At 34.4% G+C, this 13,040-nt stretch overlaps 1 protein-coding gene across 5 annotated transcripts in view; it reads left to right on the top strand.

The window, feature by feature from the left end:
• Nucleotides 1-13,040, top strand: part of SF3B1 (splicing factor 3b subunit 1) — a 31,816-nt gene that overhangs the window by 6,742 nt on the left and 12,034 nt on the right. For 2 of the 5 annotated variants that reach the window (XR_005218753.1, XM_037849148.1), the window contains exons 2-9: nucleotides 3,277-3,443; nucleotides 4,862-4,966; nucleotides 5,301-5,415; nucleotides 7,259-7,338; nucleotides 8,267-8,437; nucleotides 11,277-11,514; nucleotides 12,228-12,440; nucleotides 12,691-12,812. Coding sequence is in view for 2 of the 5 variants with exons in the window: in XM_037849148.1 (XP_037705076.1) it covers nucleotides 3,277-3,443; nucleotides 4,862-4,966; nucleotides 5,301-5,415; nucleotides 7,259-7,338; nucleotides 8,267-8,437; nucleotides 11,277-11,514; nucleotides 12,228-12,440; nucleotides 12,691-12,812 (1,211 nt within the window). In the remaining 3 variants the exon portion in view is untranslated. Of the gene's footprint in view, nucleotides 1-3,276; nucleotides 3,444-4,861; nucleotides 4,967-5,300; nucleotides 5,416-5,491; nucleotides 7,339-8,266; nucleotides 8,438-11,276; nucleotides 11,515-12,227; nucleotides 12,441-12,690; nucleotides 12,813-13,040 lie in introns of those variants that run through there. The other 3 variants (XR_005218755.1, XM_037849149.1, XR_005218754.1) reach the window with 3 other exon arrangements.

The following is a 13,040-nucleotide window of genomic DNA, read 5'->3' as shown; positions in this document are numbered from 1 at the left end:
TGTAGGGGGAGAGTGGATTTAACAATACTTTTTTATTATATAAAACTTAAAAAACAAAACAAAAGTAGAGAGGGTAGTAAAATGAAACACCCAGCTCAAATGAGGATATTTCTGTTTGTGATTAACCTTTGGGAGAGTTCCCTGGCAACTTGGGCCTGCTGTAAGTTTTGAGGAGAGAAATGCAGGAAAAAGTAATATCTGTGAAGGTGGTGGTGCTGTGGCACACACTAAGAATTTTGAGATGTAGTCACAAACTCTGCTGCTAGATTTGGCAGTAAACCATTTCATCTTTTTGAGTTCCTGAGATCTCTCTTTTTTTTTTTTTTCACCTGATATAAGAAATGTGGCCCAGCTATGCCTTGGAGTAGGTGGGGGTCGTTACATTTTCTGCTTTAAACCACATCCATCTAAGGAACTACAGAAAGTTTATTGCCTTAGTTGGTGGGGTGGTTGGGTTGGGGGGAAGGGTGGACAATTTGATGATGTCATTTGAATCTTTGTTTTTGAGGTTTTCAAACTGCCTGTTAAAGAACTTAATTTAGATGGACGACGCTAATGGGCTGGCAAGAATTGAAAGTTATTCGTAAGGATGTGGAAATCATTCTGCAGTAGAACCTACACATCTTTGTGTTATTCACATTATTAAAATTAAACATTAATTTGTAACTTAAAGATAGCTGATGTCAGAAAAGACATTAAAAAGTTGTAAGATGCAGTCTTATTTAAAGGAGACTAAAGGGACATGGCAACTAAATGCAATGCCTGGCTTTTTTTTTTTTTTTTAATTATTTATATTTTTTGTTGAGATTGTTCAGATACCATACAACTGTCCAAAGATCCAAAGTGTACAATCAGTTGCCCATGAATGCCTGGCTCTTGATTGGATCGTGGCTCAAAAAGAAAGAGCTGTAAAAGATGCTAGTAGGAGATTTGGGGATATTTGAAGATGGATTCTATACTAAAGGATACCGTATCAAGGTCTTTTATTTTCGTTTTGAAAATTTTCAAAATTAAATACTGGCAGGAAGTTTGGGAAGCACTTGAGAGTTGATGCTTCCTTCACCAGATGTGCATCTTCTAAATGCCAGCGTTACAGATAGAACATAGTGCTTGGGGAGAGATGTGGCAAGGGTTTGTTCATTGAGTGCTTAATTGTTTGACATTTATTATTTAATTCAATCCTTATAAAAAGCTTACATTGTAGAACTCTGAGACATGGAGAGGTTAAGTAGCTTATTAGTTAGTAGAGAAAGAGCCATTATTTGGAGGCAGACATTTTGATTTCAGAGCTCAAACTCTTAATTGCAAAACTAATGTGATGGTAGGTTGGAGCAGAATTGTACAGGGCTCTGAATTCTGTGCTAGAGAATTTAGACTGTGTCCTTTATTGTTGTACTCTTCAGGGTGTTTTCTCTGATGTCCGGAACATCTCCTAGAAGCTTTAGAAATACGGACACTTAAGGTTCCACCCAGGCCTACTGCCTTTTGTGTGAAAACATACATTAAAATTTTTTAAATTTATATTTTATTGTGGTTATATGTAACATAAAATGTGCCATTTTAAGAGTACAGTGGTATTAATTACAGTCATGATGTAATTATGGTGCTGCCAGCATAATCATCCATTACTGAAACTTTTCATTACCTCAAACAGAAACTCTGCCCATTAAGCAACAACTACCCCTACCCCCACCTCCAGCCCTTGGTAACCTCTAATCTATTGACTCCATAAATTACTTATTCCAAAAGGATCAAATAAGTAGAATCATACAGTATTTATCCTTTTGTGTCTGGCTTTCATTTAACATGTTTTCAAGGTTCATCCATGTTGTGCCATGTATCAACACTTCATTTTTTTTCCTCCCTTAGACTTGTTTTGAAATGATTTCAAATTTACTGGATAGTGGCAAAAATAATATAAAACCCTTTCAGAGAACTCTAACATAACCACCCCCATACCCAGATCCAGCAGTTTTAGCGTTTTGCAGCATTTGCTGTTTCTTTCCTTGTTTATTTCTATCCGTCTGTCCATCTGTTTTATTCCTTTTTATGACTGAATGTTCAGTGCATTAATATACTATATTTTGTTTATCCTTTCATCTATCAGTGGACACTTGAGTTGTTTCTGCATTTTGGCTGTTGTGAATAATGCTGCTGTGAACATTTGTGTACAAGTATCTGTTTGAGTCTCTTCTTTAAATTCTGTGGGGTATATACCTAAGTGTGGAATTACAGGGTCATATGGTAATTCTATGTTTAACTTTTTGAGGAGCCACAGTACTGTTTTCACAGTGGCTGTGCTGTTTCACATTCCCCCCAGCACATTCCTCCTCCAGCAGTGGAGGAGGGTGCCAGTTTCTCTACATCCTCTCCAACATTTGTTATTTTTTCATAGTAGTTTGTCTAGTGAGTGTGAAGTGGTATCTTTCTTTAAAATTTCATTGTGGTTTTGATTTGCATTCCCCTCATGGTTAATGATATTTTACTGAGCATCTTTTCAATTGCTTGTTGGCCATTTGTGTATCTTTGGAGAAATGTCTATTCTTTCAAGTACTTTGCCCATTTTTTAATTGGTTTTGACTTTTTGTTGTTGAGTTGTAGAAGTTCTTTACATATTCAGGATATTAAACCCTTATCAGATGTATGATTTTTAACTATTTTCCCCATTCTATAGGTTTTTTTTTTTTTTTAACTTTCTTCATAATGTCTGGTGCACAAAAGTTTTTAATTTTGATGAAGTACAATTTACCTTTTTTTTTTCTTTTGTTCTTGCTTTTGGTGTCATATCCAAGAATCTTGCAGGCCTACTGTGTTTTAATAAAATTTGTAGGTGATTTGTTGTGCGTTCAAGTTTGAGAACCACTCTCCTTAGTACGGATATTTTTACATCTCTTGGAGAGTTAGGTTGAATAATCTTGAGTATGTTTCTAGGTCCATAGTCAACATAGACAGTATTATTTCAGTTTGGGAAAGGTTTAGAATTCAACAGTAATTTATAGCGAAACCTTGCTAACTCATTCTTTAGGTGACAGTAATTCGTTGTTGGAATAGGAAAGTAACTGTACATTCCTATTCTATTGTTTGTTGAGATGGATATGTATTAAATGTATTTAAAAACCAGTACTTTATGTATAGTTCTATTAATCCCTTATATGGTACTTATTTAAAATTGTCTGTATTTAGGGAAATATTTGGACAGTACCCAGTAAAGAAATGCATTATGTTGAGAGTTCTTTGGGAAATGAAATTAAGAAAGTCCGTATTTTCTTCTCATAGATATTGAAGCACAGATTCGAGAAATTCAAGGCAAGAAGGCAGCTCTTGATGAAGCTCAAGGAGTGGGCCTTGATTCTACAGGTTATTATGACCAGGAAATTTATGGTGGAAGTGATAGCAGATTTGCTGGATATGTGACGTCAATTGCTGCAACTGAACTTGAAGATGTAAGTTACAAATTGTACAAGAAGCAAGCGTTTTTTTTTTTTTTTTTTTGAGGGAGAGTAAGAAATATAAAGGAATTCTGTGTTTGAGTCATCTGCTTAAATTTTAGGAGACATTTTTGTGATTGGAAGGGAGTTTAAAAAATGTCTTTCTTTTGGAGGATATAACTGTGAAGGTATCCTTCTCTGAGATTCAGTAACTTTACTGTAAGTGCTGAGTTCTGAATCTTGGTTAAAGACTACCCATGAAAGCACTTATAAATCATTAACTTTTGTAAAGTAAATCTCTACTGTAATTTACCAAGCTCTGTATAGAATAGCTAATGTGAGAACTGACATGAATGTACATTGCCATCTGTTCTTGTGTTGATTTCTGATTTATACTTCATCCTCCTATTTGTTTTTGATTTTCCCTAATCTTAATGTTTCTGTTATTTATATTCATAGGCTTTTTAAAAAATCTGTTTCAGTTGCTCTGGAGGATGACCACCTCTCATTTTGAATTATATTCCTCAGAATATTTTTTATATATTCCACTTATCTTATATTTCTTCAAACCATCCCAAGCATCCAAATTTGGTGTAAAATACCTGTTTGTCCATTTTTGTGTTTCAGTAATAGACAAACTTTATTTTGTGTATATAGGTAATCAAAATGATTATTTTTGTGGAATTCAAGCCATGTTTTACTTTATATTTTGTATTTTTTTGTGGGGGAAGGGTGGTGGTTAAAATTAAACTTAATCCCAAAGTTAAAGTTTCTGGAAGCCAGTCAGGGACTACTGTTTTTGATTATCATACCCTAATGGTAAGAGACAATGACGGCTATGTATTTCAGAAGCTGAGGAGGAAATTGTCATTTCATTTTTAAATAAAATATATGAGGTGTTAGAGACTTCTTGAGAATTACTTTGTGTTGCACTTTTATACTAGTGATATATTGTGATGTTACATTTTTCTGTTCAAACATACTACTAGGGAAGGAAACAACATTTAAAACTTTTGCTTGTCTCCGTGGTTGTTTAATCATGTTAAAAGCATGAATTAAAAACAAACAAACCAAAAAAAAAAAATGAGGAAACCGGAGAGTTGTAAAAAAAAGCTGTTCTTTTGTAGTTGCCAAATTAGAAAACAGACTTCATCATTCTCTGAGAAAATGAAATGCTCATGTTTTCCTTCTCCATATTTACTTTGAGTTGTCTTCTGCAGAAAGCATTCCTCATTTAATAATTTTTAGTGTCAACTTCCTGAACAACTTTTTGAATTGGAAAGATTAAAAAAGTGTTTAAAAGTTTTATGAATGAGGGTGTACACACTACACTGTTAGTAAGTCTTTTGATTTCTTGTTGAATTTGTATATTTTTTCTAATTTTTAAGTTCTGACAGTTTTGTTTGTGGCTTTTTGGGGGTGTTTCATTGCAGGATGACGATGACTACTCATCATCTACAAGTTTGCTTGGTCAGAAGAAGCCAGGATATCATGCCCCTGTGGCATTGCTTAATGATATACCACAGTCAACAGAACAGGTGAGTTTTTTTTAACTATGGTTTATTTAAGTAGCTAAAAAAAAAAAAGTGAATGTCCTAGATGCCATGGAAGCTCACAGATTTTTTAAATCAATTCCTAGAATGTTTTAGGGAATTTTGATTCGGAAGAATTAGAAATGATAGTTTATTTTATAAAGGTAATCGTCTCATGAAGTCTTGAACTTTGGAAATGTGGACGATGTATATTGTCTCATTTCCATATGTCTTAGTAGCCCTTAGACATTTTTTTCCATGTTTTTATAATGTTCTGATTTTTATTTATGATTAAAGTGTTTGTTTAATAGAGTAATAAGTGAGACACACCTCTTTTCAGTATGATCCATTTGCTGAGCACCGACCTCCAAAGATTGCAGACCGGGAAGATGAATACAAAAAGCACAGGCGGACCATGATAATTTCCCCAGAGCGTCTTGATCCTTTTGCAGATGGTAATCCTTTCCCACTTTTCTATAAGTATTCGGAATTTATTTGTATTAAGTTGTCTTTAGCCCTTTGATTTTTTTTGGCATGCTTATGAATTTACTTTTCTTTTTTAAAATTCCCCTTAATATAGATTTGTATAGATTTGGTTGAAGTCACAGATGCCATATTCTTCATCTTTATAATGCAAGTTTTCTTTCCAGGTAGAAGGACGAGAAAATAATGAGCCAATGCCATAGAAACGCAAAGGGTTAAAGGTTTTTCTTTTACTTTTGTTTTGGGTACGCTTTCTATGCTTTGAACAAATGTGTGTTTCTGCTCAAAATATTTTCAAATTATTGAAAGTTTTCATTCCAAATCCTAGATTTTTAGGATTGTTACTTTTGAAAACTGTTCTTCACATTGGAGCTCCCCCCATATTGCTCTAAATATAGCTTAGTAAATGCACCTACTTTGCTCTAAGCTTACTTAAAGTTAAAACAAAAGTATATATATACAAAGATTTTGATATTTTTAATAGTTGGAGTCTGTTTTGCTAATTTTAGTGTGCAAGTCAGCCCAAGGGGCATAGTGAGCCTGATGGAAGCTTTCCTCAGGTGAGTTTCACAATCAAAATTAGGTGCCTGTTTCTTAAAATTAGAATCTGCTGCAGGTTTACAAATTAGACTTTCAGCCTGCATGAATTAGTAGGGATATTCTTTTTTTTTACTTGCTTAATTGTAAATGATTTAAACATGTATGTCAGAATTCACAGGCCCATACTAACTGTCCTTAATTTCTTTCCTACAGCAGTACTGCTATATGCCAGTCCTGTCTGCATTCTTAAGGGTGCAGTTCAACACATCCTCTCTAGATTATGGTGAAAAAGTAATCCAAAGGAAGTCTTATCAGAGCTAGTGTCAGAAAGAATGACACTGCCAATTGGGCATGATCTTCAGCATAGGAAATGTCTTAGACTTTTATTATTTTTTTTCCTAAATTGTGATGCTATACTACTTGTATAGCTTATTACCACTTTTCTAAAGCGTGGTGTGCCTTTGTGCACCTTGTTATATACTGCTCGGGCTTCTTTAAAATATTTTCGAAAGCAAATACTAGAACTACAACCAAGAGACTAACACATCTCTTTGTATACCACTTTTCTTCTGTGTGCATCATAATAACTGGTAGAAGTAATATATCTCAAGTAATATATTTCCAGTTGTAATTTATACTTTCTAAGAAAATAAAAGTATGTTTGTGGGTCAAAAGAAAAACAACCTTAAAAAAAGCATGAAGCCCTTTTTAGTAATGTGTGACATCAGAATAAGATTATAGGTATATTTTTAGAAATTAGATTTTCTAAACTGTTAACTGTTTTAGAATGTTATGAAGAACTTATCTAGGCATAGTTATTTGTAGTCAGGATTTTAACAGCTTGCAACAGGTAATGTTTTGAATATAGATATCTTTCCAAAGTGTTACTAATGGTAAAGAGATAATTTTCTAGGCTTCTATTCTGCTGCTTGAAGTCAGAACTGCTGATGGAGACAAAGGCACGAAAGTGTACGTATTCCGGATTAGCAACCCAGGAACCCATCACTTCTGAAGACTCTAAACTGTGCTTTCATTTTGTTTTTATATGCATAAAAATACTTGTTTTAAACTGCTGTAGATATGTTTGTGTTCAAACAGGTTAAATTGATCAGCAAACTCAATAAAAAGTAAGATGTATAATTATTAAAGTTTTCCATCAAAAAGTAAATTAAATGATTATGGAATAACATAATATTAGAGCAGGGCAGATAAATCAACTGAACCTAATTATCCTTTATTTATTGTACTTTTGTCCTGTTGCTGTTCTTTCTGCAGGAGGGAAGACCCCTGATCCTAAAATGAATGCTAGGACTTACATGGATGTAATGCGAGAACAGCATTTGACTAAAGAAGAGGTGTGTGAACCTGGTTCTTATTTTAATGGTTGTGAAGGAATGTAAAGAAAGTTCAGATTGAGAGACTTTTGTATTTCCTCTTTGTTGCTTTTGCCATAAGTAGTATTATAGTAGTATTAATAAAAATTAAGTTGAGAAAGAACCTCACTGCAAATTCAACCACCTCTCAAATTAAACTTTTCATATTTGTATGTCTTTTTCTAGTCCCTGGCCCCCTGGCCATATGTGTACATATGTATCTTAGAGTGGATATGTGAAACTTTGTCTGGAGAAAAATCATAGTTAAATTATTCCTTGAAAAATCCCTGATTCTCCCATAAGATTCATTATGGATATGGGTGGAGAAGTCTTAGGGATTCCTGCTGGTCTGCAGAGATTTCTCCATTTTGTTTTAACAGTAAGCCTCACAACTTTATTGTGTATTAATAGATTTGTTATATGGATTAAACTAGAGTAATGGAGCTACATTTTAAAATCATAGGGTAAATTAAATGTGTATTTGTCATGACCACATTATGCATAATAATATGTATAGTTGTAATAACAATTTTATCATCTTCACTTTTTACCACTTGTTAAATCTTATGTAGTCTTCTTAATTGTTGTTTATGTGAGTTTTGGAAAAAACCCTTTTTTTTAAAGGAAGCATTTTGGTTTTCTACTGTAAAATGACTAAAGATAATTCACCTCACTAACTGTTCAGAAAGTAGGGTGTTCTAAGTTATAAAGTCTGTACTTGCTTGTGTATGTATTGTTCAGAAAGAAGGACATTGTATAAAACAAAAGGAGAATAAGGAATGGGACCACCAGAAGCATTGAAAAGAGAGTGAATGAAGTATGAAGTAGTATGTTAAATAGAAATGACTATATTTAAGGTACTGAAAACATTTTAAAGATAAATATCACTGCTTATTCAAATATTTTTCAGAGAGAAATTAGGCAACAGCTAGCAGAAAAAGCTAAAGCTGGAGAACTAAAAGTCGTCAATGGAGCAGCAGCATCCCAGCCTCCATCAAAACGAAAACGGCGTTGGGATCAAACAGCTGATCAGACTCCTGGTGCCACTCCCAAAAAGCTATCAAGTTGGGATCAGGCAGAAGTAATTTCTTTTACTTTTTGTTATTATTTAAAAATTTTTTCTTAGTTATATAATAAAAGATGTTTCGTTTGAAGTATTAAATATAGACATATATGTACATCACATTGTGGAAGTTGAATATATAGTGATCTTCATTTTCTATTTGGATAATTTAGGCCTCTAACCAAACGCCTGATGTAGGCAATGCTGCTACATTCCCTGGTTTAGCTTACTGTATTAGAGGCCTTCTTTATATTGTCTATAGTATATAGAAGTACTACAGTACTTCTTGGCGTTTTCACTTTTAGTTGATGACTTGCTTCTTAATTTTCCCCCAAAATAGAAACAGTCAACTTTTATATGTTTCCACCATGAAATCTACCAGTAAGCCTGTATTGGTTCTCACACACTTTGCTTTCCCTCGTGTTATAATCTGTTATAATATGAACTGTTAATATAGGCTGACCATCTAAAGCTAATATGCCATTTTCCATCCTCTCTTGCTTACTCAAGGACTGTTGTGTAGCACTTTTGTGTAATATCACCTCTGTACTAGGTTATTACCAGTAGCAAAAATGTTCTACCATTCTTCTGTCTTTAAAAAGAACAAATGCAGCCTGCAGAAAACTGTCCTTTGACCCTCACATCCTCTTCTAGCTGCTCTCCCATCTCTCTTTACTGCAAAATGCCTTGACCGTTGACTATACTTGCTATTTCTGCTTACCTAGTGTGTTATCTGTATCAGGTCACCAAGCCCTCTCTTGTCAGGGTCACTTGACCTCCTTGTTGCTAAATCCAAAGGTCTATTTTCATATTATATTTCATATTATATCTCATATAATATCCCCAAATTCTCATCTTATCAGTAGAATTTGACATTCCTCAAAACTCTTTTCTCTCTCAGCCACTGGACTTCATTCTTTCTTGGTTCTCTTCATAACTCTCCTCATTGGCAACTCTTTATCAGTTTGTTTGCTGAATCCTCCTTGTCTTCATTATCTCTAAACTTGGGATGGTCTAGTTCTCAGTTCTCAGACCTCTTTTCCACCTGTACTGACTCCCTAAGATTTCATCCGTTTCTAAGTACTATTTATAAACAGACAACTTCCAAATTTATATCTTACTTCTCTGTTTTTCGTACTTGTATATCTGTCCAACCTGGTACATTTACTTTGATGTCTAATAGATATTTCAGAATAATAGTTCTAAAATAAAATTGTTTCTTCCACTCACCCTCTACAACCTGTTCCCTGGTCTTTCACAGGTCTCGAATACCCAGAAGTCTTCCTATACACTTTTCATTGCTTTTATTTCTACAACCCTTGTCTTAAGTCGCTGTCAGTTATAGCCTAGACTACTGCAGATTTGTTTACAATGAGGAAGAAACCTGTCAGACCTCAAGACAGTCTTTTGGCAGTATTTTCCCAAGCCCAGAAATACACTAACCCTAATGTGTAATTCCCAAGCAACTTAATTTGAGTTGGATCAGAGGAGTTCCCATTTTCTTGCTGAAGATAAGAGGATTTAGTTTTGCTGATACAAGTAATTACCAACTTTAATTCTGTGGTTGACACCCAGTGCTAGTTTTTAAAAACTGAGAAATTTGTGTGCTCGTGGTATCTGTTTTAATTGTATGGTTATGATAAAACAAGAGTTGATGTCTTTCGTGTAAAAGAGAGAGAGATTCAGACCATGTTTTCTTTCATTCTGCTCATTTGACACAACGATAATCATGGCTTTGGGGATTATAATGGATAATAGGAAAGATTTATTTCCTACATTCTCTTCTAACTCAGCAGAAGGGGGGTTGCCTGAAGATGAAATTTGAACAGTTTATGGACTTCACTTAACTAATCCAGAATTTCTCAACCTTGAGTAATACAGAGAATCATTTTGAAGGAAAAAATGTTGAGTCATAAAATTTTCTTATGCTGCTCTGCAAGTTTGCAAACATAAAGCTAGGTAGAATTTGTGTGTGTCTAATAGCATCCAGCTTTAAAACAAGTATGTACAATACACTACAAAGCCTAGGGAATACTTATAGTATTTAATATTTAAGTTACAGATTTTGTTTTGCTTACACTAAACCACTTGCCACTTTGATACGGTGTTTTCTGTACTGGTGCAGGGTCTTTGGATATCATATGTTACCTGATGTCCTAGATCACCCACTCCTTGGCTTCTGTTTTAACTTCTATAAAACCTTTGATTGGTTAAATCCACCTGTAGTCTTTCTTTACTAATCTTTCCAGGAGCAATTAGGGTAATAATATTTGTTGCAAATGTGATGGTTAATATAAACTCATTTCAAGGATTGAAATAATCATACAGCAGTATTTGCCTATAAGATAATCACCTAAGTGACCCAAAACGTGTTTATATAACTTAAACACATACACCTTTGAATGAAAAACTCAAATATAGTATTTCTTATAGAGGACTTAATGGATTCCTACGCCCACAAATGATGTCTTTAAGCCCCAGTTTGAGAAGTACAAAGAAACAGAACTGAAATTCTTTGATTGCAGACCCAGAGAAACCTTAGTGATTTTTCCCCCCAAAGTTACAGAGCTATTAGTGACATATCCAAGACTCATACACAGAATATTTTGTTTTTATTTAAGCCAGGGATTTTTTTCACTGCTCCAGATTAAAACTTTAAATTGTTTTTGGTCAGAAGCATATTCACTGGAAAGTAGGTTTGTTTTCTTTTAAGCAGAAGGATAGGACTCTTAAATCTTAATTATAGTTAATAGAAGTAGAATATTTATTTGTTTAAAGTTGTTTTTTTAACAGAATTTTACCTATTATTTCTGTGTGGGTGTGTAATTGTGTGAAATAAATTTTTTGCTTTGTTAAGACTCCAGGGCATACCCCTTCCTTAAGATGGGATGAGACACCAGGTCGTGCAAAGGGAAGTGAGACTCCTGGAGCAACCCCAGGCTCAAAAATATGGGATCCTACACCTAGCCATACACCAGCAGGAGCTGCTACTCCTGGTCGAGGCGATACACCAGGTCATGCGACACCAGGCCACGGAGGCGCAACTTCTAGTGCCCGTAAAAACAGATGGGATGAGACCCCCAAAACAGAGAGAGGTACTAATAGTGGAGTTTGGGCGAAATGTTGGCTTGATGAGTAGTAAGTTGAGAAACTGAAATCTGTCTTCTCTGGTCCTGGGTGGACAGGTAAATAAACCAGCTGCTTTGGGATAGAGCAGATCATAGACCTAATATTTTTTCCTTTTTGAGGAGGTTTAAGGTTTATTTTAGGAACAACATTAGAGGAAAGTGAAGTTTGTTGACCATAACCTTGTTTTTTTTGTGTAGATGAACTAAAGCTATAATTTCGTTAACTGTTTATGAGAAAAACTATGGCAAGTTAATATTTAATAGTAAATTTGCTTTGTTAAAATTAAAAAAATTTTGAATGATATGGGTGAAGAAGTTATAGAATTTTACATGCAGAGTAATGTTAGTTGCATGGAGAAATGAAGGAAGAGGTTCAAGGTACATTGTGGATGTCTCTAGATTATGATATTATGGGTGGTTAAAAACCGTTATGAAATAGTTAACCATTCCTCAATGGTTAATGTGTATTTTTTTTGTAATTAGTAGAAAAGGAACACTGACTGTAGTGGAAGGAGGATAGGTATGAAATGGATCTTTAAAACTTCAAATGGGTCTCCATTTTAGGAATATCCTGTTTGTGATTTCGAACATTTTGAGTATATAAGCAGCTTGGAAAAAAAAATATTGTTTTGACAACTGTTAAAATTGTGTTCTTACTCTCTCTTTCACTCTCTTTAAAGATACTCCTGGACATGGTAGTGGATGGGCAGAGACTCCTCGCACAGATCGAGGTGGAGATTCAATTGGTGAAACACCAACTCCTGGAGCCAGTAAAAGAAAGTCACGTTGGGATGAAACACCGGCTAGTCAGATGGGTGGAAGCACTCCTGTTCTGACTCCTGGAAAAACACCAATTGGCACACCAGCCATGAACATGGCTACCCCTACCCCAGGTAGAAATTTGTTCATTGGAAAAAATTGTTTTTTTCCTGGAAATATATTTTGAATTTGTTCTTTGGCTTTCTATGTTATTAATACCAATTTTTAATATGAAATAGAGGATATGAAAGTTAAGTCTCAGCTTAAGTTTATAATATAAAAATTTTAAGGTTGGGTTGATCATCATTGTCTTATATTCCAAGAACCTTCATAATGATAAAGTTAGGCACTATAGATTGTTACAGAAATTTGCTTTTTTTATAGGTCACATAATGAGTATGACTCCTGAACAGCTTCAGGCTTGGCGGTGGGAGAGAGAAATTGATGAGAGAAATCGCCCACTTTCTGATGAAGAATTAGATGCTATGTTCCCAGAAGGATATAAGGTAATAACAGTGAATATAAATGTAGTGGGGTTTGGGGTGTGAATTTTATTTTGAATATTTTTTGAGAAATTTGGTTAAGTCTGCATTGGCCTTACCCATTATTACCACTGCCATTCCATTCTTTTAGCAATTTCCAAGTGTATATCAGGTCCCATAAGTAGTTGAGGTGAAAAGACACGAAAGTGCATAAAACTTTTGTTACTTTTTGGAATTGAGTAATCTCAAGGA

Source organism: Choloepus didactylus, chromosome 9 (genome assembly GCF_015220235.1).
Source record: "Choloepus didactylus isolate mChoDid1 chromosome 9, mChoDid1.pri, whole genome shotgun sequence".
Lineage (NCBI taxonomy): Eukaryota > Metazoa > Chordata > Mammalia > Pilosa > Megalonychidae > Choloepus > Choloepus didactylus.
This window is presented reverse-complemented; position numbering and strand designations above follow the sequence as displayed.